At 43.1% G+C, this 24,920-nt stretch overlaps 1 protein-coding gene across 1 annotated transcript in view; it reads left to right on the top strand.

The window, feature by feature from the left end:
* Positions 1-2,107: 2,107 nt before the first annotated feature.
* The window catches only part of dnajc8 (DnaJ (Hsp40) homolog, subfamily C, member 8), a 65,296-nt gene continuing 42,483 nt past the window's right edge, over positions 2,108-24,920 (top strand). Inside the window, exons 1-3 of the mRNA XM_073028385.1 lie at positions 2,108-2,261; positions 16,877-16,978; positions 24,830-24,886. Coding sequence (XP_072884486.1) covers positions 2,172-2,261; positions 16,877-16,978; positions 24,830-24,886 — 249 coding nt within the window. The 5' untranslated portion in view covers positions 2,108-2,171. The remainder of the gene's footprint in view (positions 2,262-16,876; positions 16,979-24,829; positions 24,887-24,920) is intronic.

Here is a 24,920-nt window from a genome sequence, read left to right as displayed (position 1 = left end):
CACACAACAGCAAACATGATAGCACTGGCCACCACATTGACCTAAAACTGACAACGGTTTGGCTTTCAGCCATTTACTTTTAATATCTCCCAGAGGAAGAGTCGAACGCCAGGTCAGATGGATTGAAAAGGCAGGGTGTTGGGACCGGGAGCAAACATTGGGCAGTTCTGCTCGCTGCTCCGGGCTCCACGATGTGCACTCCGCCATGTGCTGAACTGAGACTGTGGGGTTTGCTCTGGGCTTTGTGTCTATGCTGCCTGGTTTAGAGAGTATGGATTATGATCAGAGATTAAGGGAGCTAGGGCTTTACTCTTTGGAGAGAAGGAGGATGAGAGGAGACATGATAGAGGTGTACAAGATATTAAGAGGAATAGACAAGAGTGGACAGCCAGCGCCTCTTCCCCAGGGCACCACTGTTCAGTACAAGAGGACATGGCTTTAAGGTAAGGGGAGGGAAGTTCAAGGGGGATATCAGAGGAAGGTTTTTCACTCAGAGAGTGGTTGGTGCGTGGAATGCACTGCCTGAGTCAGTGGTGGGGGCAGATACACTAGTGAAGTTTAAGAGACTACTAGAGAGGTATATGGAGGAATTTAAGGTGGGGGGGGGTTATATGGGAGGCAGAGTTTGAGGGTCGGCACAACATTGTGGGCCGAAGGGCCTGTAATGTTGCTGTACTATTCTATGTTCTATGTCTCCTTTTCATTCTGAATGCTATTTGCTTATTTTTACTGCCTGCACAATTTTTATTCTCTGCACAATTTTTATCTATGGCTTCTACTATTGTGGCTGTCTGTAAGGAGATGAATCTCAAGGTTGTAAAATGTATACATACTTTGGTAATAACTGAAATTTGAACTTTTAGGGTTGCAGTCTCAGGAGAGCGAAATGATAATTATGATTGGGGAATTAGAATGACAACATTTAGACGAGTGAGAAATTTCAATAAAGTACTGAAAAAACCGACTGGATTCTATGCTGTGATACATTTCCACTAACTGGAAAGTAAACACTCTGGAGCACAATCTTCAGATGAGGACTCTGATGAAGAGATTTTTCTTTATTCTGTTATGTTGAGAAAAGTTAGAAGCTTCAGCTGCAAGTGACTTAGTACTGGAGCAAGGTATATCAACTAGTTGAGTGGTGTCACAACAATAACCATGCACTCAATGTCAGTAAGACCAAAGACCTGATCGTGGACTTCAGAAAAGGTAAGATGAGGGAACACACACCAGTCTTCATAGGGGGATCAGAAGTGGAGAGCGTGAGCAACTTCAAGTTCCTGGGTGCCAATATCTCTGAGGATCTAACCTGGTCCCAACGTATTGACGCAGTTATAAAGAAGGCACGACATGATAGCGGCGAGATTTCATTAGGAGTTTGAGATTTGGTATGTCACGAAAGACAATTGCAAATTTCTACAGATGTACTGTGGAGAGCATTCTAACTGGCTGCATCATCGTCTGGTATGGGGGTGGGGGTGTTACTGTACAGGCTGAAAATAAGCTGCAGAAAGTTTTAAACTTAAGTCAGATCATGGGCACTGGCCTCCCTAATGTCCAGGACATCTTCAAGGAGCGATGCTTCAAAAAAGGCAGCGTCCGTCATTTTTATTTTTGCAGCTCTGTACTTTAACCCTCTCTCTCTCTACACACACATATTTACTGTAATTCACAGTATTTTTCTGTTATTATGTACTACATTGTACTGAAGCCGCAAAGTACATACGCCGGTGATTTTAAATCTGATTCTGATTTCCATCTGAGCGATAAATCGTGGGCCGCAAGACAAAGGTCCGCGATATCGGTAGGAAAACATTAAATATTATTGTTGAATGTTGAGGAGCCTTGTAGTCATCGTAGCAACCGAGAGCCCGACCCTTCGGCCCATTGTGTCCAGTCTGCCCCTCAACTCATATTACAATTGCTTGAGTTCCTCGGAGCCTGGCGTCGGCTTCTCTCGTTCGTTGTCGGTGGATTGTTCAGTATAAAGAAGCGAAATAAGTGGGAATTCCGGCAACCTCATCGCTCCGGTTTTACCGGCCACCCGGCGGAAAGAGGCGACCTGCACTTGACTGTCAATCAAACGCCGCCGTGCGCCGGTTCAAAGGTCGGCTGCGTGGGTCACGTGGCCCTCCAGGAGCGGGCTGGGCGGTGGAGGAGGAGGCGGCAAGATGGCGGCGTGTAGTGGAACACCGGCGGGTAAATCAGCGCCCGCGACGGAATCCAGCGGAGAGGAGGCTTTCAAGGTGTTTCTCACTGAGGTAAAGACGGCGGGTCTGCGGCCGTGGAGGGGATGTATTTCGAATGGCAACCTTCGCCAGAGACAGGACGGGTATTTAGGAGGGAAAGTGCAGCCGTGGCCTGTACAGTTCAGGCCATGCCTTCGCCTGGGGCCTGTGATTGGTCGGTGGGTGCTGTCCCCCAGCCGCCCTGACCTCTGATTGGTCGGTGGGTGCCCCCTTAGCCGCGCTGACTTCTAATTGGTTTGTGGGTGCTGCCCCCAGTCGCCCTGACTTCTGATTGGTCAGTGGGTGCCTACTCCCCCGCCCCCAGGTAGCCTGACCCTTGACTGGTCAGTGGGTGACCCCCTCACCCGTCCTGACCACAGATTAGTCATTAGGGACCACCCTGACACCTGATTAGGCAGTGGGTACCCCCTCTCCACCTGCCCTGACCCCTGATTAGAACCTCAGAATAGAAATACGTTCTTTAGCACAGAGATAAGAATGAATTTCTTTAGCCAGAGAGTGGTAAATTTGTAGAATTTGTTGCCACAGGCGACTGTGGAGGTCTAATCAATGGGTATATTTAAGTGAGAGCTCGATAAATTGTTGATTAGTCAGGGCATGAAGAATTATGGGGAGAAGGCAGGAGATTAACGCTAAGAGGGAAAATGTATCAGTCATCATGGAATGGTAGTGCTGACTAGATGGGCCAGAAAGCCTAATTCTGCTCCTATATCTTAAGGTCTTGTGGTCTTATGACTGGTTGGTGGTGCCCGCCCCAGCTGCCCTGGATGTTGATTTTTTAGTGTCCTGTTGCAGGATTTCAGCAGTTCCTGTCTCTCCTCAAACGCTACTGCTGATTTCCTCCAACACATTATTTCTCCATATTCCAGTATCTGCAGTCTACAGAAACAATCCCTCTTGGCCCAATTCTGCAGGGAAATGGCCCTATCTGCACATGTTTGGCCTATGGCCCTTTGACCTTCTATCCATGTACTTAACCTGGAAGATTTTTAAATTTTACTGATGTGACCACCTTAACCAAAATTCCAAATGTACACCATCCTTTGCATAAAGAAACTGCCCTCTTGATGTCCCTTTTCAATCTCTCATGATTTTATACCTATGTCCTCATGTTTTTAGCAACCCTTCCTTGGGGAGGGGTGTGTGGTTTGGGGGAACTAGATTCTTTCATCCTATATGCTCTTCATGATTTTATATACGTCAGTTCTCCCCTCAATCTTCATTGGCCAGGGATTGGTTAGTGGGAGCAGCCCCTATCCAGCCCTTATAAGGGGAACAACATCTTATAATCGGTCTGGATAGCCTTCAACTTGATGAACATTGATTTCTTGAACCTGATAATTGCCTCCCTGCCCCCCCCCCCCATCGATCCCCGCCTGTTCACCATTACTCATTCCTATATTCTCTCTCTCGCCTTGTCTCTTTACCTGCCCATCAGCTCCCTCTGGTGCCTCTCCCTCTTCCATTTCTTCCATGGTCTTCTAACCTTTCCTATTAGATTCCCCCATCTCCAGCTGTTTATCTCTTTCACCAATCAACTTCCCAGCTCTTTACTTTATCCCTCCCCTTCTCCCGGTTTCACCAATCACCTGCCACCTGGTTCTTCCTCTCCCCTCCCCTCCCTCCAGCTTCTTATTCTGACCTCCCTTCCTTCTTAGTTGTAAAGAAGGGTCTTGGTTTGAAACGTTGACTATTTATTCTTTCCCATTATATTCTGCCTGACCTGCTGAGTTCTTTCAGCATTTTGTCCTATGTTTCTCTAGATTTCCAGCATCTGCAGATTTCCTCATGTTTTGAGCTTTTAATTACTAGTTTAATTAGTTTGGCACAGCATTGTGGGCTTGTTCCTGTGCTGTGTGGCGCTTCGTTCAAGGTTACAGTGTTAAGGATTTATTGCTAATATGTGGGTGGTTTTTTGGTTGAGATATGGGGCAGGCATTAGGTATTGTTCTTGTTTGCAATGGGATGTTTATAAGGCAAAACAGAGGCATACCGTGAACTGTGTAGCAAAGGATTTATGGAGTACTTTGTGATGACTGCAGTTTTCAATAACAATAGTTATTTTGAAATATAACGTTATCTATTGTGTTAGTACATTGAATAAAACATATCTATCTGAGCTGATTAAGAAAGTGGGTCTTTGACAGTAACGGTTCAGTTGGATTGTATCATTTGGATTTGAATCCATAACCTTCGCCTTTTAAAGTATGGCGAAGCATCTTTACAAAGTGAAAACAAGTAATCCATCATGATCTCAACTTGTTGAAGACTCTTCAGTTATCTGAGAGCTCCACATGTCAATAAATATCTGCTGTAGTTTCAGCAGGCTGTGCAGTTGGTGTTGGTTGCAACACACCTCAAATTTTTACAGCTGTCCGTGAACCCACCCACAATAATAAAAACTTGAAACTATTTATTCCGTGTCACATTCCTAGTATTCACAAAATCTTTCACAATCATTGAATGAGAATTCAGTGGTTCCATTTGACATCAGAGAATTTATACAGTGTATGACCTGAAATTCTTACTTTTCACAGACATCCACGATACTAATTCTGGTAATCTTGTTCATGGGTTCAATATCCATTCAGAAATCAGATGGCAGAGGGGAAGAAGCTGTTTCTGAATCTTTGAAGTGTGTCTTCAGGCTTCTGTACCTCCTTCCTGATGGCAGCAATGAAAAGAGGGCATGACCTGGTGATGGGGGTCCTTAATGATGGACACTGCCTTTTTGAGAAACCACTCCTGGATAGTATAGAGGCTAGTAGCCATGATGGAGCTTAGTAAATTGACAGCTTTTTTCGATTCCTGTGCCCCCCCCCCCCCCCCCCCCCACATGTCAGACGTTGATGCAACCAGTTAGAATGCTCTCCATGGTACATCTGTAGAAATTTGTAAGTGTCTTTGGTGACATATCAGGTTTGTAACAGAACTGGCAGATGAGAGGATCAGATTGCATCGATTTTCATCCCATTAAGACAGTTGCAATTTAAAACTAGCAAAATTTCACTTGTATGAGTGAAATTGCCCAGCTCACTTAGAATACACCCACAGAAGTCTGACAGCTTTCAAGTGTAATTGTCATTTAACCATACACACACATATATAGCCAAACAAAACAGCAGTCCTCTGGAGCCAAGGTGCAAAACACAGTACCAGCAGTCACACACAGCACATATAATTATGATTACAGAAAAACATGCATTCACCAAAAAAAATGTAGCCTGAGTCTTCATTTGGAGGTGGTGAGAGTGTGGAACGAGCTGCCAGCGGAAGTGATGCATGTAAGCAGATTTCAATGTTTAAGAAGTTTGGATAGATACATGGATAATAGGTCAATGGGAGTAGGCAGTTTAAACGGTTCAGCACAGGCTTGATGGGCCAAAGGGCCTGTTTCTGTGCTGTACTTTTCTATAACTCTTAGGGCCCCGGATGTCATGGCTTGCAGATTTCTGGTGCACGTGATGTCCTAGAGCCACATTTTGTTACCGTGTTTAGGGTTATTGCACAAGCACGCCCATCCTGTGGTCAAATAGGGTCCAGCGAATAGGCAATGTTTTTATATACAGTATATACCTGTAGGAAATTCAGAAGATGGGTTTGGCAGTCTGTTAAATGTGTTGTAATTTGTGAGGTACAGCATGAAACAGTGAAGAAGGCACAATTAATTTTTAGTTTACATTCTTGGAATTGTTGAACCCCCCCCCCCCCCCCCCACCCAACCATTCCCATCAATCTCTGCGGTACATTATGTATTTTATTGTTGGAGTCATAAAGTCAACAAGTCTTAATTACCTACGTTTGGTCCACAACTCCAAACTCCCTTCTATTTAAATACCTCTTAAATGTTGTATCCACCTCGACCACTTGCTCTGGCACATCATTCTAGGTATTCAGTGGTTTCTGTGTGAAGAAATCACCTCTTATGTCTCTTTCAAAATCTCTCCCCTCTTGTAACTACGTCCTACAGTTTTGAACTCCCCAAACCTTGGGGCAAACTATGACTGTCCATCTTATCCATAGCCCTCATGATTTTATAAACTTTGGTGAGGTCACCCTCATTTTCCTGTGTTCCGAGGATTAAAGAACCAGTGTGGCCAACTTCTCCCTGTAACTCCAGTCCTCTCGTCCAGGTGGCATCCATGTAAATCTCTTCTGCGCCCTCTCCAGCTTGACAATGCCTTTCCTACGAGAGTGCGACCAAAACTGTACAAAGTGCTCCGATTCTGGCGTCCCCAGCGACTTATGTAATTGAGACATAACGTCCCTACTTCAAGATTCACTGGCCTGACTGATAAAGAAAGGCCAGCATGCTGAAGGTCTTCTTCACCACCCTCTCGACTCGTGCAGCTGCTGTCGGTATTCTGTGCAGCTGGACTCTTGGGTCCCTCTGTTCCCCAACATTTGTCAGTGGCCTGCCATTTACTTTATTGGTCCTAGCCTGGTTAGAACATCTAAATGTATAAAACAAGAACGGTCAGGATGGGGAACAGTTTCTTCCTTCAGACCATTAGGCTTCTGAACTTCCTGCTGCATTGTATTCGAAGTGTTACCAGTCCTGTGCCTTATAATATTTAATTTATGCACTTTATGTGTACTTTACCTGTAGATTTTAGACTTACTTTTCTTATTTATTGTGTGTTATGTGTACAGAATACAGCCTGGTCTGGAGAAACATTGTCTCATTTGACAGTATACTCATATATAGTTAAATGTCAATAAACTTGATTTGACTTGTCTTGAAATATATCATCTCACACTTGTGTAAGTTGAAGTCCATTTGCCCTATCTCAGCCCATCTCCCTGACTGCTCAAGATCTCTTTGCAATGCATTGCATCCTGCTTCGCTGTCAAGAAGACGCCCTAAATTAGTATCATAAGCAAACTTGCTAATCCTATCATAAACATTCATATTCTAATCATTTACATAAATAGTGAATAACAGGTCCCAACTAATCACTTACATAAATAATGAATAACAGGTTCCAATACTGACACCTGGGGCATTGCACAACTCACAGTCCATCCCACAACTCGTAGGTCTCCAGTTGGAGAAGTGAGTTTCACTCAGTACTTTCTGCTTCCTGTCAGCAAATTCTGAATCCACCTCGACAGCTCCCTCTGAATCCCGTGCGACCTGATCTTTGAGCTCAGTCTGTCACGTGGCACCTTGTGAGTGGCCTTACCTACAGTGTGGTTAGCGTAGTGGTTAGCACAATGCTTTACAATACCAGTGACCCAGGTTCAATTCCCGCTGCTGCCTGTAAGGAATTTGTGCGTTTACCCCGTGACCATGTGTATTTCCTCCAGGTGCTCTGGTTTCCTTCCACACTGGTTGGGAGATCAATTAGTCATTGTAAATTCTCTCTGGATTAGGCTCAGGTTAAATCAGGGAATTGCTGGGTGAAGGAGCTAGAATGGCCTATTCCACGCTGTATCTCAATAAATAAATAAAGTCCAAATAGACAATTTCCACTCACCTACTTTCATTTATACCCTAATTACCTTTTCAATTAACTTTCAAAGATATGACCTTCCATGCACAAAACCATGCTTACAATTGTTGATCAGGCATTGACTATCCAAGTGATGGCAGATCTTGTCCTTCTGAATTCCCTACAGCGTTTTGAGGTGCGAATATATGCGTGTTATAGTTGATACATGCAGAGCACGTAATGCAAACATGAATGTGAAGGTTGTTTTGCTACAGATACCACTAGACTAAAATTGCCCAGGCATCATCCCTGAAGAAGGTAGCAGAGTTTGTCATTGAAATGTCAGTTATAGTAGAGACCTGTAGCCAGCTAGAAGCTTGAGAAGAGTTTATTCACTGTTTTGCTTGCTTGTTTCTAGGATTTTTTTAATATGATGCCAGAAAATCTCAAGCAATTATCAGAAGCAAGTTTAAGATCATTGGCATATATCATGAAATTTGTTGTCTTTTTGGCAGCAGTACAATGCAATACATAGAAAAAGCTGTGAATTACAGTAAAAAATTGTGTGTGTGTGTTTATATTATACATACATGCACACATGTATATGCATTTTATATATATGTGTGTGTGTATATCTAAGGTTATGCTCAGAGCAAAGAGTAAGTAGCCTCATGCCATTTGCGTTCCCCCCTTGCGGCTGCAAAAACCCAATAAAAAGCGGCTAAATTGCAACCGCCTGAGAAACACAGAAGCAAGAGGTGAGTTTTGATGCATCCTAACTGAGAAACTAAGGGAGCTGGAACCTTGTCTGAGTTCAGAAAATACCATGGAACAACAATGGACCTATATCATCTCTAGCTCTATGAGGCAGCAGCCCAATCCACTGGCCATAAGAGCAGGAACCACCAAGATACCATCCACAACTTGCTTAAGGACATGCACAAAGCACACCAGGCAACTTTAGATAACCCTTCATCCATCAGCATCAGGCAGCATTGGCAGGCAGCTCAGAGGAAAGTGCAAAAGGCAATATGGGCCATACAAAATGAGTGGTGGACTGAAAAGGCACATGAAATCCAGTCCTTTGTCAATAATAATGACATGCATAATTTTCACAATGCTGTCAAAACCACCTACGGCCCAATAAATCGATGCGTTACTCCCCTGAAAACATAAGATGGCCAAACACTAATGAAGAATCAGAATACCATTCTGCTGAGGTGGGCTGAGCATTTTAACACCCTGCTTAATCAGGATTCTGACGCAGACCCCACCATCCTGGACGTACTGCCTGAACTTCCTCCTATCCATGACCTCAGTCTACCACCAACCTTCCAGGAGCTTTTGTCAGCTGTCCATTCCTTTAAGAACAACAAGTCCCCTGGCATTGACAATCTCCCTGCTGAGTTACTGAAGAACGAAGGGTACATGTGTTTGCCTACCCTCTACCAGTACATCACCAAGGCCTGGACTGATGAGAACATCCCACAGCAATGGAGAAATGCAAACATCGTTGTGATTTATAAGAACAAAGGTGACAAGGCCATCTGCGGCAATAGTAGGGGCATAATCACTCCTTTCTGTTGCTGGAAATGCTTCAGAGGCTCATCAGCAACATCACCGAGTCAATGCTGCCTGGATCGCAGTGTGGATTTAGGAAGAACAAGAGCATGATTGACATGATCTTCACAGCCCGGCAGCTTGAGGAAAAGTGCCGGGAGCAACATCAGGTCCTGTTAATGGTCTTTGTCGACCTCTCCAAAGCATTTGACGCTGTGCAAAGGGAGCTCTTATGGGATGTCCTCCTCAGGTTTGGCTGTCCCACAGGACAGGAGGATTTTTACAGAGAAAATACAGAGAGATCTGTACAGAGAAAGGTTGAACAAGTTAGGTCTTTATTCTTTGGAGCGTAGAAAGTTGAGGGGGGACTTGATAGAGGTATTTAAAATTATGAGGGGGATAGATAGAGTTGACGTGGATAGGCTTATTCCATTGAGAGTAGGGGAGATTCAAACAAGAAGACATGAGTTGAGAGTTAGGGGGCAAAAGTTTAGGGGTAACATGAGGGGGAACTTCTTTACTTAGAGAGTGGTAGCTGTGTGGAACGAGCTTCCAGTAGCAGTGGTAGAGGCAGGTTCGATTTTGTCATTTAAAAAAAAAATTGGATAGGTATATGGACAGGAAAGGAATGGAGGGTTATGGGCTGAGTGCAGGTAGGTGGGTCTAGGTGAGAGTAAGATTTCGGCACGGACTAGAAGGGCCGAGATGGCCTGTTTCCGTCCTGTAATTGTTATATGGTTATATGGTTTTGTTAACATCCTCCGCCAGTTCCACGATGGATGACTACTTGGGTGACTATAGGAGGACAAGAGTCCAAGCCCTCCCTTGTACGCACAGGGATGTGTGCTAGTGCCAGTGCTCTTTAACATCTTCCTCTTGTGTGTTACCAAGCTTCTCCACAACGAGATTGAGGACAGCAGCAGTGTGGCAGTGGACATCAGATTAGATGGCAACCTCTTTGACTTCAGGATGCTCCACGCAACCACCAAACTCCGTAGAGAAAAGGTCCTGGAGTTGCAGTATGCAGACGACTGTGTTTTTGTGGCCCATACTCAGGAGGATCTAGACAGAAGTGGTTTGCCAATGGAGTACCAGTGTCCCACCCACTCTACCTGCCTTCACTGTTAGTGATGAAAAGCTGTCAGTAGTGCCATCTTTCAAATATCTGGGGAGCATTCTCTCTGAGGATAGCGGCATTGACAACAACATCCAGAGCTGCATTAAACAGGCATCAGCTGCCTTTGGGAGACTTCGGCGTCGAGTCTTTCAGAACAGGACCCTTCATCCCTCCACAAAGGTTGCCGTATACCAAGCAGTCTGTGTCACCATGCTCCTTTATAGCTGTGAAGCTTGGGTAACCTACAGCCATCACATCAAGTCCTTGGAGCACTTCCACATAAGCTGCCTTCAGCGCATCCAGGGAATTACCTGTCGTAAGTGGGTGCCTCACACTGAAATACTAGTAAAGACCAACTGCAGAAGTATTGAGGCCATGATCACCCAGCGTCAGTTGCAGTGGCTGGGGCACGTGATGAGGATGCCCCCATGTCGGCTACCCCGCAGAGTGTTATACGGCCAGCTACTTCATGGTCAACGCTCAGCTGGAGGGCTGAAGAAGTGCTATAAGGATCAGATGAAGAATGCTTTAAGGAAGTGCAAGATCAGACCTGAGGACCTGGAGGATGTTGCTGCTGACAGTATCACTTGGCGACAGCTGTGTAGGGACGAGGTTTGTATTCTGGAGATGGAAAGAGCAACCAGAAGAGAGCCAGGAGAAATGCAGCCATGCTAACTATCACTACTACCACTACCACTTATACGTGTCCCACCTACAATAAAGCTTGTAGGTCCAGGATAGGACTGCATACTCATCAAAGATCTCACTGTTAAAGAAGTGGACGTTGTCATTGGAATTTGATGGACAACCGAAGAAGAAGAATCAAAGGTTTTTGAAAAGCACAAGTCAGGAGAAGGATACAAGAACATTTCCAAGTCACTGAATATCCCTTGGAGTACAGTTAAGTCAATCATCAAGAAATGGAAAGAATATGGCACAGCTGTAAAACTGCCTAGAATAGGCTGTCCTCAAAAACTGAGTGACCGTGTAAGAAAGGGGCTATTGAGGCAGGCCACCAAGAGACCTATGACAACTCTGGAGGAGTTAAAAGCTTCATTGGCTGAAATGGGAGAGATTGCACATGTAACAACCATTTTGCCTGGGTGCTTCACCAGTCACAGCTTTATGGAAGAGAGGCAAAGAGAAAACCACTGTTGAAAAAAAACTCATGAAATCTTGGCTAAAGTTTGCCTGAAGGCATCTAGACAGTCTGAATGAGCTGGAAGAAGGTTCTATGGTCAGATGAAACCAAGATTGAGCTTTTTTAGTCATCAGACTAAAAGCTATGCAGATCATCAAAAACACAGCATCCCTACCGTGAAGCATGGTGGTGACTGCATCATGCTGTGGGGATGCTTCACTGTAGCAGGCCCTGGAAGGCTTGTGAAGATGGAGGGTAAAATGAATGCAGCAATATACAGAGAAATCTTGGAGGAAACCTGCTGCAGTCTGCAAGAGAGCTGTGACTTGGGAGAAGATTTGTTTTCCAGCAAGAAAATGACCCCAAGCGTAAAGCCAAAGCTACACAGAAATGGCTTAAAACCAACAAAGTTAATGTCCTGGAGTGGCCAAGTCAGAGTCCAGACCTCAATTCAATTGAGAATTTGTGGATGTTCCCTCACAATTCCCATGCAATCTGGCAGAGCTTGAGCAATTTTGTAAAGAATGGGGGGAAATTGCAGTCACCAAATGTGCAAAGCTGATAGAGACCTATCTCAAGGCTGTAACTGCTGCCAAAGGTGCATCTGCTAAATACTGACTTGAAGAAGGTGAATACTTATGCAATCAATTATTTTGTGTTTTATATTTGTACTTAATTTAGATCACTTTGTAAATGTCAAAGTGAAAATAGATGTGAAAGTCTTTTTCTGTTGATCAGTGTCAAAAAGGCCAAAGAGGAAATGGATGAGGTCCTCCATGACTGCTTTGAATCGGTGGACTGGTTAGTATTCAGAACTCGGCAGCTAACCTCGATGAGTATGCCTAAGCTGTCGTGGACTTTATCTGGAAATGCACAGAGGACTGTGCGTCTTGCAATACGATCTGGGTAATCCCTAACCAGAAACCTTGGATGAATTATGAGGTCCAGTCCCTTTTGAAGTCTAGAGCTGTGGCTTTTAGGCCCAGGGATACCAGTCGCTACATGGAATCCAGGCGTGAACTCCGGAAACCCATTAAGGGCACCAAGAGGCAATATCGGGCCAAGTTGGAAGCCCAGGCTATCCAGAGGGATGCCAGTTGACTATGGCAGGGTCTAAATGAGATCACTAGGGCCAAAAAAAGGCTGGGAAAATCAATAACTGTAGCACTTCTCTTCCTGACGAACTTAATGTATTCTATGCAAGATTCGAACAGAAGAGGAGCATCCCGCCCCCTCTGGATGAACCGGACCTGGTGGCATCAAGATTCATCATCACCGAGGAAGACGTTAGAAGAGCCTTCCTGAAGATAAATCCAAGGAAAGCGACGGGCCCAGATGGCGTCCCGGGGACGGGTTCTCCGGGCCTGTGCAAGCGAGCTAGCTGGAGTGTTTGCTGACATCTTCAGCTGCTCCCTGCTTCAGTCTTAAGATCCCCTCGTGTTTTAAGAAGGCAACAATAATCCCGGTGCCGAAGAAAAGCAAGGTGGCATGCCTGAATGACTACCGACCTGTGGCTCTAACATCAATTGCTATGAAGTGCTTCGAGTGATTGGTTATGGCACACATCAACCATAACCTACCGGTCAAACTGGACGCTTTACAATTCGCCTACGGGAGCAATAGGTCAACGGCAGATGCCATCTTCCTGGCACTACATTCCTCCCTCTGCTTTTAATACCATCATTCCAAATAAACTGATTCCTAAGCTCCGGAACCTGGGTCTTAGCACTCAGATCTGCAGCGGGATCTTCAACTTCCTCACAGACAGGACCCAGGCTGTAAAAATAGGGGACAAGCTCTCCTCTCCAATCAGCCTGAGCACTGGTGCCCCACATGGCTGTGTACTCAGCCCCCTGCTGTACTCACTGTACACCCATGATTGTGTAGCCAAGTTTCCATCTAACTCAATATATAAGTTTGCTGATGACACCACAATTGTAGGCCGTATCTTGGGTAATGATGGAGTCTGAGTACAGAGAGGAAATTAAGCACCTGGTGGCATGGTGCAAAGACAATAACCTATCCCTCATCGTCAGCAAGAGGAAGGAATTTGTTGTTGACTTCAAAAGGAGTAGCGGACCGCATGACCCCATCTACATCGGTGGTGCGCAGGTGGAACAGGTCAAAAGCTTTTAAGTTCCTTGGGGTGAATATCACAAATGACCTGACTTGGTCTAACCAAGCAGAGTCCACTGCCAAGAAGGCCCACCAGCGCCTTTACTTCCTGAGAAAGCTGAAGAAATTCGGCCTGTCCCCTGAAACCCTCACTAATTTTTATAGGTGCACCGTAGAAAGCATTCTTCTAGGGTGCATCACATCCTGGTATGGAAGTTGTCCTGTCCAAGACCGGAAGAAGCTGAAGAAGATCGTGAACATAGCCCAGCACATCACACAAACCAATCTTCCATCCTTGGACTCACTTTACACCGCATGCTGTCGGAGCAGTGCTACCAGGATTATCAAGGACACGACCCACCCAGCCAACACACTTTTTGTCCCACTTTCCTCCGGGAGAAGGTTCAGGAGCATGAAGATTCGTATGGCTAGATTTGGGAACAGCTTCTTTCCAACTGTGATAAGACTGCTGTGTGGATCCTGACCCAGATCTGGGCCGTACCTTCCAAATATCCGGACCTGACTTGCACTACCTTACTTTCCCTTTTCTATTTTCTAATTATGATTTATAATTTAAATTTTTATTATATTTAATTTGATTTGTACTTCAGGGAGCGCGAAGCGCAGAATCAAATATGGCTGTGATGATTGTACGCTCTAGTATCAATTGTTTGGTGACAATAAAGTAAAGTTAAATCTGCTGTGATTCAATGTTGTAAAACAATAAAACATGAAAACTTTCAAGAGTGTGGGTGGGTGAATACTTTTCATAGGTTTTATATATATATAGTGCAAGTATCAAAAAAAAAGTTAGTTTCATTCAGAAATCAGGTGGCAGAGGGGAAGAAGCTGTTCCTGAATTGTTGAGTGTGTGCCTTCAGGCTCCTGTACCTCCGTCCTGATGAGAGGATGACATGCCCTGGATGATGGGGGTCCTTAATGATGGATGCCACTTATGTGGAAGTCAAATCCGGATAAAGTCACTCAGAGACCGTATAAGTACAAACTCTTTATTCAAAGCCTCAGGGGCACTTCAGTTAGTCTCTCACACAGGAACAGTCTGTGACCAACTAACTGGCAGTTCCCCTTACAGAAAGAATATAGTCGTTCAGATACCCCCACACAAGACAGACTGGAGCCAGACTTATCTATGTGCGTGACAGTACCGAGAGACAAATTACAGAATAGGCATAATGGCTCATGTGTACAGCAGTCTTATTTATGTGCATGATTGCACAAAGAGACAGGGATCTCGAAACACTAACTCCAAGAAGAAATATGGCTTAGCACATCTGTTGATCGTCAGCCGTTTCTTTCAGAAAACAGGTTGCTATTGTTTAACTGACCATGTTAACCCTTTACATACTTAATCACTTGAAGATTTCTACAGAGTATACTACCAAATTTCCATCAATTCAGGAAGGATTTTGCTTCTTTACCAATTCACCATCAAAACAATTTTGTTTTTGCAATTTCTAGATGATAGTCTGATTTCTGACAATGGTCAATGTTGATTTTATGAATAGATACTTGTTTGAAAACTGTGCCCATCCTGTAAATATACAGATATACGTGAACCTCACCTCCCCCAATATTATGGAAGGGGGCGTGGGATTGAGTTCCTAGAAAATTGTCCACATTACAGTTTTCCATTACACTCCATAAGATATGTCATCATTCATGCGTCACGAACACAAGTTGAAAACATGAAGCAGCACACACAGCGTGCTGAAGGAACACAGCAGATCAAGCAGCATCTATGAAAAAGAGTAAACAGTCAACGTTTCAGGCTGAGACCTTCCTTCAGAACTGCTAAGGAAAGGGGGAAGATACCAGAATAAAAAGGTGGGGGGGAGGAATGGAGGCTAGCTGGAAGTTTAATAGGTGAAACCTGATGGGTAGGAAAGATCAATGGCTAGGTAGGAAGGAATCTGATAGGAGAGGAGAGTAGACCACAGGAGAAGGCGAAGGAGGAGTGGACCCAGGGGCAAGTAATAAGCAGGTGAGAAGAAGTAAAAGTCAGAGTGGGGAAGTGGTGGAGGGGGGCAGATTTGTTTGCATCAGTTTGGAGGGTATCCACTTAGAATATAGATGTTTCTTCTCCACCCCGAGGGTGGCATCATTTTGACACATAGACCAACAGGTCAGAATAGGAATGGGAATTAAAATGTTTGGCAACCAGGAAGTCCCACTTGTGGTAGATGGTGCAAAGGTGCTCGACATAGCAGTCACTCAATTTACGACAGGTCTCACTAATGTAGAAGAGGCTGCATCGGGAGCACCGGACTCAGTAGACAACCGTGTCGCCTCAGCTGAAAGGACTGTTTGGGGACCTGAATGGAGGAGAGGGAGGAGGTGTATGGGCGGGTGTTTACCAAGAGTCAGAGGAAAAAGAAAATGAACTTTGTTTATTTACATTTTTACACATATACAGTATTATGTAAGAAATTTTAGTCCTCATCTGAAATTTTTGATTTATGAATTTTGTAAAGGCAGATTTTCCTCAGCCAAATGGCTGAACGTGGGTGTAATGAGTAGAATACGAATTAGGGAAAAATAAATTGCTTTTGGAAAAAAAACCTGTGTTTTGTATTCCAAATCTCAGAAGCTTGGTCCAAACAATGAATGAAATTGTTTACCGGTTTGAATATTGTTCTGTTGTAATGAAATGTTTTCTCCATTAATTCCATTTTCTTTTCTGGTATGAAGAACCTTTTCACAAATTCCACTCTCTCTTGTGTTTGTGTTTATCTGGTAAAGTTGAATGCTTCAACACAACATCATGTTGACATCATTTTGGTTGATTTCGTATGTAAAGAAATTCCTCCTCATCTCCGTTCTAAAAGGATGAGCCTCAGAGGGGCGACCTTTTAGTATGAAACTGAGGAGGAGCTTCTTTAGCCAGAGAGTGGAGAATCTATGGCATTTGTGGCCTTTTGCGGCTGTGAAGGCCAGGTCATTGGGTATATTTAAGGTAGAGGTAGCTAGCTAGATTCTTGAGTTAGACAAGTCGTGAAGGGATATGAGGAGAAGGCAGGAGATTGGGGCTGAGAGGGAACATGGATGAAATGGTGGAGCAGACTCGATGGGCCAAATGGCTTAATTTGTTCCTATATCTTATGGTATAAATTTCTTCTTTCAAGGTGGCCCGGGTTGCTTTTTTTCTCAATTAGCAATTTCTTTAATGTTGTATCCATAAATTATTTATAAATAATTTACAGAAACATCAGTAGTGAATGAAGGCTTTATATTCTTACAGGTTAAGCAAATTGAAAAGCGGGACTCTGTTCTAACATCAAAACAACAAATTGAAAGGCTTACGAGACCTGGATCTACCTACATCAACCTAAATCCATTTGAAGTAAGTCGATTTAAAAATTTTGTAGATACTGTTCTGATGTTTGACATATACCTGAGCCATAGTGACCTATTTCACTACATCAATAAAGGCCAGTTTTTCCTTGCTTCAAGCTGTCTGCAATCAAACGTATAGACGTAGACCTGTGTTCCCTTAGTCCCAAAGATTGTTTTCCCTCTTGGGTTCTGTCTATGCTGAATCATTTTCCTCACAACCTCCTATTGAACAGCACTCAGGGGAGCTGACAACCCCCCCCCCCCCCCCCTTTCTACCTTCTTTTGGCCTGCGCTGGCATCAACCCACTTGAAGCAGAGGGTCCATTTGGGAATCTATGAACTTTAGTCTCAGTTGTTTCAAAGAGCTTCCTTCCATAAATTTTTCATGTGTTCCAAGTTTTGCTATGGAATTTCTGACATGTATTCACCATTGGTGTCATGTGACCTTTGACTTAATAAAAGTGTAGAATATGCCAACTCTTGATCCTGCCTTGTTGTTAAACATGATCATGTCTTCTGTCTTCACTAACCATATTTCTTAATTATGTAATGTCTAAAAGCCCTCGATCTTTGTCTTGAACATGCACATCCTCTGGGATCCATGTTCTAGATTTTTCAGCTAAGAAACACGTTCTAGCATCAACCCCTTCAAGTCCTTAAACAATTTTTTGACTTGTCGGCAAGCTTCTCTCATTTTTCCAATTCTCAAAGACTACTTGTTCTTCACAAGATCGCCTTCCTATCAGTTTGATGAAAAGTTGTACACTCACAATATGTCAGGGACTCCCAACCTTTTTTTTTTATCCTATGGAGCCTTACTGTTAACCAAGGGACCTGTGGACCCCAGGTTGGGAACTCCTGCACAAAGTCAACTATGTCTTTGTCAGGTGTAGGGGTGAGTATGTTGCATAGTAACAACTGGACCCTTTTTTATTGCAGGAAGACATTTTTTTTCACTCTTGTACTCCAACTTGTGGTAATAAAGGCTAACTCCATTTGCCCTTTTAATTTCTTGTACTGTATGAACTATAAGCATCTTTAACTAATTAAGAAAATTCTCTGCCTTTCCTTTCTTCCTATCAAAGTAAATAACATAAAATTTATCCATATTATGAGTATTTCTTATTTTCTTGCCCTGTTATTTTAATTGATTGATAGCCTTTTGTTATCCTCTTGCAGTCTACTTTCAGCTTCTGTTTCTATCTTTTTATATTTTAATCTTGTTATGTGTTTTTGGTAACTCCATTTTACAAAATTGCTACTTTGTGCAATTTTGATCAGAGTGAACTGTGTCTGTGGCCTGCAGTTAATGAACGACACAGCACTAAATTGAACTGATCTAAATGGAACATTCCTAGATTGTTTCAATGACTCTGGTTTGATGTTTAATACTCTGTGTGTTATTTGATCGTTTTTTGCCTTTTACATGATTTGTTGGGTGTTTAATGTTTTCCTTGAACAGGTTCCATGGTGTTTCTTTGTTTCAGATGAGGGAAATGTGTAAAAACAATAGGGTTGTTGTCATGGGGGATTTAAACTTCCCTAATATAAACTGGGGCCATCTTAGTGCAAGGGGTTTAGATGGGGGAGAATTTGTTGAGTATATCCAGGAAGGTTTCTTAAATCAATCCGTAGACGGTCCAATGTGAGGAGGGACCTCATTGGACCTGGTGCTGGGTTATGAGCCTAGCTTGGTGACTGACCTTTCAGTGGGCGTGCAGTTGGGGAACAGTGACCACAACTCCTGAACTTTCAGGATAGCAATAGATAAGGATGGGTATGGTCCTTGTGGGAGAGTTTTAAATTGGAGTAAGGCAAATTATAAGGGCATTATGCAGAATCATTAATTGTGAACATCTTTTCTCTGACAAGTCCACATCAGACATGTGGAGGGTGTTTACAGATCAATTGCACAGAGTACAGGAAAGGTATGCTCCTGTTAGTAGGAAAGAAGGGGATGGAAAGGTAATAGAACCTTGGACATCCAGAGAGGCGATTAATTTAGTCAAAAAGGAAAAGTATGTTAAGATTCGGAAGTTAGAATCAAACGGAGCACATGAGTATGAAGAAGACAGAAAAGAACTAAAGAAGGGAATTAGGAAAGCCAGAAGGGGCCATGAGAAGTCCTTGGCGAGTGGGATTAAGGTGAATCCAAGGCATTCTATACATTCATCAAGAGCAAGAGGATCACTAGGGAGAGGGTGGGACCTCTCAAGGAAAAAGGGGGGAGCATTTGCTTGGTTGTGGAGAATGTGAGTGAGGTACTTAATGAGTATTTTGCTTCAGTATTTACCAAGGAAAACAATATGGAGGACCAGGAGATCATTGCTGTGTGTATAAATATATTAAGGTGTTTATAGAGGTCAAAGAGGAGGAAGTGTTGGGCCTTTTAAAGAGTACTAAGGTGCATATCTCCCCAGGGCCTGATGGGATTCAACTCAGGTTATTGAAGGAGGCAAGAGACAAGATTGCTGGGGCCTTGACCAGTATCTTTGCGTCCTCTTTAGCCACAGGTGAGGTCCTGGAGGACTGGCAAGCGGCTAATGTTGTACCTCTATTTAAGAAGGGAACAAGGGAAAATCCTGGAAACTATAGACCGGTGAGTTTCACATCAGTTGTAGGGAAATTAAAACCTTAGAACATTACAGCACAGAAACAGGCCTTTTGGCCCTCCTTGGCTGTGCCACACGAGAATTCACAGGAGAATTTTTCTGCCTAGTCCCACTGATCTGCTCCTAGAGAAAATTCTTAGGGGTAGGATATATGAGCATTTGGAAACCCATGGCCTAATTAGGGAGAGTCAGCATGACTTTGTGCAGTGCAGGTTGAGTCTTACTAACTTGACTGAATTTTTTGACACAGTGACGAGAGAAATAGATGAGGGTTGGACAGTGGGTGTAGTCTGCATGGATTTTAGTAAGGTATTTGACAAAGTCCCTCATGGAAGGCTTATCTGGAAGATTAAGATGCATGGGGTCAACAGTTCTTTGGCTGTTTGGAGTCACAACTGGCTTGTGCATTTAAGAGGGTAGTGGTTGAAGGGACTTATTCAAGCTGGAGGTCTGTAATTAGTGGAGTTCCACAGGGATCTGTGCTGGGACCTCTGCTGTTGCAATGTATATACCTGACCTGGATGAAAATGTAAGTTTGCAGATGATACCAAGATTGGTGGAGTTGTTTATCATGCGGGAGACCGGCAAAGAATAGAGTGCAATATAGATCAGTTGCAGATATGGGCAGAGAAATGGCAGATGGAGTTTAACCCAGATAAATGTGAGGTAATGCACCTCGGTAGGGCAAATGCAAGGAGACAGCACTGTGTTAAGGGCAAGATCCTTAACAGTGTTGCTGAGCAGAGAAAACTTTGGATCCAAGTTCATAGCTGCTTAAAAGTGGCTACATAGGTCATAAGGTGATTAAGAAGGTTTAGGGAATGCTTGCTTTTATTAGTCGAGGCATCAAGTTCAGAAGTCAAGAGCTTATGTTGCAACTTCATAAAACTCCCTGGTTAGGCCATATCTGGAGTATTGCACACAGTTCTGGTCACCCACTATTGAGGTTTTGGAGAGGATGCTGCCTGGTATAGAGGGCATGTGCTATCACAGGAGAATAGATAAACAGGTTGTTTTCTCTGGAGTGGTGGAGGCTGAGGAGAGATCTGATCGAGATTTGTAAGATTATGAGAAGCACAGATAGAGTAGACAGCGAGTATTGTTTAATACCAGAGGGCATGCATCGAAGGTAAGGGGGGTATGATCAAGGGGGATGTGAGGGGTAAGTTTTTTACTTAGAGAGTGGTGGATACCTGGTATGGTGGTAGAGGCAAATACATTTGAGGCTTTTAAGAGGTGTTTAGATTGGCACATAAATCTGAGGAAAACGGAGGGATATGGACATTATGTAAGTAGGAGAGATTAGAGGGGGTATTTTTGATATTTTTTTAATTTTTAGCTGGTTTGAAACAACATTGTGGGCTGAATGGCCTGTTTCTATGTGTCCTCTTCTATGTTCTCTGTGGCTGTCTATGGGAAGGTGAATCTTGGTTGTATTCTGCTTATGTACTTTGACAGTAAATATACTTTGACTTTTTTTTTAACCAACAGCAAACTTAGTAAATTATTGCACCTGTTCACTCATCTAAACCTTTGACCTTAGCTGTAGTTCTGGCTGAAATCGAAGTACTGATTGCACTGATTAGACTGCATCCATCTTGAAATGGATCCTCTAGCATCTACCCTTTGTTAATCAATCCTCAGCAAATACACTCAATATGTTCTAACTATCGGCTGCACTACAGCAATCAGTGAGACTCCTTAGACAACACTTTCCAATTCAACAACCTCCAGCACTGGGGTTCCCAACCTGGAGCCCACAGACCCCTTGCTTAATGGTAGGGGTCCAGGTCATAAAAAATGGTTAGGAACACCTTGTCGGATCTCTGTTTATTTTCTGATCCCTGGGGTTCTTCAGGAATAACGCACAATCTTAATTCCAAGATTTCAGTTTATTTTCAGAGTACAGAGAAAGATACAAATACTAAGTAAACTAAATAGAGAGCTGAGAAACGATGCTGAGTGGTGTATAGACAAAGGAATAAAGATGGAGCTTCTGAAAAAGCTATCACTTTTATAAATAAGATGAGAGAAATTCATTTGATTGTGATAAATTACTTAATTGGCTACATAATTAAAACAATTACATCACGTGGGTAATGCACTGTGCTGATACATAGCCAACGAAAAATGAGAAAGGTGATCAACTGTTAGGTTAGCTGCTATACCGCTTTCTGCCAGTGAGTGTGAAAAATAAATGAGTTTTTTAAAAAGTACAAATCTTATATAAAAAGTATGAATTTAAAAAAAGACAATACTTGGAGTATTGTCAACAGTTTTGAGCCCCATATCTCCAAAAAGATGTGCTCTCATTGGAGAGAATCCAGAGGAGGTTCACGAGAATGATTCTGGGAATGAAGGGGTTAACATTTGGCAGCTTTGGGCCTGTACTCACTGGAATTTAGAATACGGGTGGGTGATCTCATTGAAACCTGCTGAATGTTGAAAGGTCTCAATAAGATTAATGTGAAGAGGATGTTTCCTTTGGTGAAGGTATCCAGAACTAGAGGGCACAGCCACAACATTGAGGGGGCAACCCTTTAAAGCAGAGGTAAGGAGGAATTTTTTTAGCCAGAGTGGAGTGAATATGTGTAATGCTGTGCCACAGACAGCTGTGGAGAGCAAGACCATAGGTATATTTAAAGCGAAAATTGATAGTTTCCTGATAGGTCAGGGCATCAAAGGTTATGGTGAGAAGGCAGGTGTATGGGGTTGAGTGAGATCTGGGATCAGCCATGATGGAATGGCAGAGCAGACTCGATGAGCTGAATGGCCTAATTCTGCTCCTATGTCTTATGGTTTCCAACACCTTACTCTAGCAGCTAGAAGTACTGTATAAGGGAGCAAAACCATGAGAATACCTCCAACTTGAAATTCCCGTCCTAGTCACACACTATCATGACATGGAAATATATCACCAGTCCTTCACCGTCGTTGGGTCAAAATCCTGGGCACTCCTTCCTCAACATCATTGTGGGTAAACCCACACCTCAAAGGCTTCAGCGGCTCACCACCACCTTCTTGTGGGATGGACAATTAAATGCTGGGTCACCCTGCAAAGCCACATCCTTTCAATGAGGAAAAAATAGTTGATGTCATTATCATACTTAACCCTTCTATGAGCCAAGGCAATGGAGAGCACTTCAGTTTGCAACTTATTTTCTTCTTGTACAAAATAGATACAAGAAAGAAAACCTGGTACTGCTTATTCACACGGCTGAAATATGATATTCATGTCTGCAGTTTTTGTTTAGGTCAATACCTAATTTTATTTTACCAAGAATTTGCTGCAGTAAATTAGTCAATTTCTAATTTTACTGGTGTACTCAATTTGGATTCTTAAATACTTCCTAAAATTGAATGTTTTTGGGAATGTGTGTACTGTTGTTTTGTGTAAAACATGAAATATTCTCCAATATTATCATGTATCATAACAAATGTATCAAGTCTTGCCTGACAAGCAACTTGGATTCGCTCCAATTTAAGTGCAATCACAAAGAAAGAATGGCAACAGACACCATTTCATTAGCTCTTCACTCAATGCTGGAACTTCTAGATAGCAAAGGATGCTCTTGATCGATTACAGCTCTGCATTCAGTGTCATCATCCCCTCAGAGTTAATCAGTAAGTTTCAAGACACTTGGCCTCAATACCTCCTTGTGTAATTGGATCCTCCATTTCCTCACTTGCAGACCCCAGTCATTTTGGATTGGTAGCAGCATCTCCTCTACAATCTTCATCAGCACAATGTTGTGTGTTTTGTCCCCTTTTGGACACTTTTAACTTGCACTGGACACTTATAACTTGTTTTTAACTGACATGTGGCTGTTGTGTTTTACTATTTATTGTTATGTTTATTATTTAGTGTTGCATTTGTTATGTTATGATTGCACTGCTCCTGGGAAACGCTGTCTCATTCTGCCCTGCAGAGCTGATGTACGGTTAGAATGACAATAAAGTTTTTGAATCTTGAATCTTTTCTACTCGCTTTACACTTTCAATCTCTCAGTCTTCCTTGACGCTTTAATTGGCAAGAAATGGAGTCGATCAAGGGCTTGCACCCCATCTCCAGGCTTCATGACCTTGAAGCTGTACATTTCTCAGTGAACACTCTCAGAGACGGCAAAGCCACAGATTGCTCAATTGGCTCAAAAACAAACAACCAAAATGTAGGTCACAGGGTCAAACAACCACATTTGAAATTAAAAAAGATGTGAAAGAAATAGTTTTCATGAACCGTCTGGAGGATGTCACACTTGGCCGTGTTGTTTGCTGGCACTGTCAGCAAGACCAAGGAGCTGATTATTGACTTCAGGAGGATGACACCAGAGGTCCCTGAGTCATTCCTCATCAGAGGATCAGAAGTGCAGAGGTTCAGTGTTATTATTTTGGAGGAGATGTCCTGGGCCCAGCATGCAAGTGCAATTATGGAGAAAGGACGGTAGCACCTCTACTTCCTTATTCGTCATGACATCTAAAACTTGGACAAACTTCTGAAGATGTGTAGTAGAGAGTATATTGATTGGCTGCATCACGGTCTGGTATGGAAACACCAATACCCTTGAACAAAAAATCCTACCAAGAGTAGTGGATATGGCTCAGTCCATCATGGATAAAGCCTTCCCCACCATTGAGCACATCTATGCGGAGTGTTGTTGCAGGAAGGCAGCATCCATCATCATGGATCCCCACCACCCAGGACATGTTCCCTTCTCACTGCTGCCAGCAGGAAGAGGTACAGGAGCTCAGGACTCATCCCACCAGATTTAGGAACAGTTATTATGCCTCAACCATCATGCTCTGAACCAAAGGGAATAACTTCACTCAACTTCAGTACCTCATCATTGAAATGCTCCCACAACCTCTGGACTCACTTTCAAGAACTCCTTCATCTCATGTTTTCCATTTATCGGTTATTTATTTCTTTTTGTATTTACATTTTGTTGTCTTTTACACACTGGTAAAACATCTAAGTTGGTGTGGTCTTCCATTGATTCTGTTATGGTTATTATTCTGTTATGGATTTATTGAGTATGGCCACAAGAAAATGAATCTCAAAGTACATATATCGTGACATATATGTACTTTGATAATATGTTTACTTTGAACTTTGAAATATTCATAGTTTGGGACTGCAAAGATTACCATTACACCCAGTAACTCAGCTCATTTCCACCAGTTTCATAAAGACATTTAAAATGCTAATACAGTGCAGAATGTAATTAACACTATCATTTGTCTTGCAGGTTTTGCAGGTAGACCCTGAAGCAACAGATGAAGAGCTGAAAAAGAGGTTCAGACAGGTAGAAACATCTGTTTGCCTTTCTAAAATCTAAG

The sequence above is a fragment of the Hemitrygon akajei genome, chromosome 24 (genome assembly GCF_048418815.1).
Source record: "Hemitrygon akajei chromosome 24, sHemAka1.3, whole genome shotgun sequence".
Taxonomy (NCBI): Eukaryota; Metazoa; Chordata; class Chondrichthyes; order Myliobatiformes; family Dasyatidae; genus Hemitrygon; species Hemitrygon akajei.
This window is presented reverse-complemented; position numbering and strand designations above follow the sequence as displayed.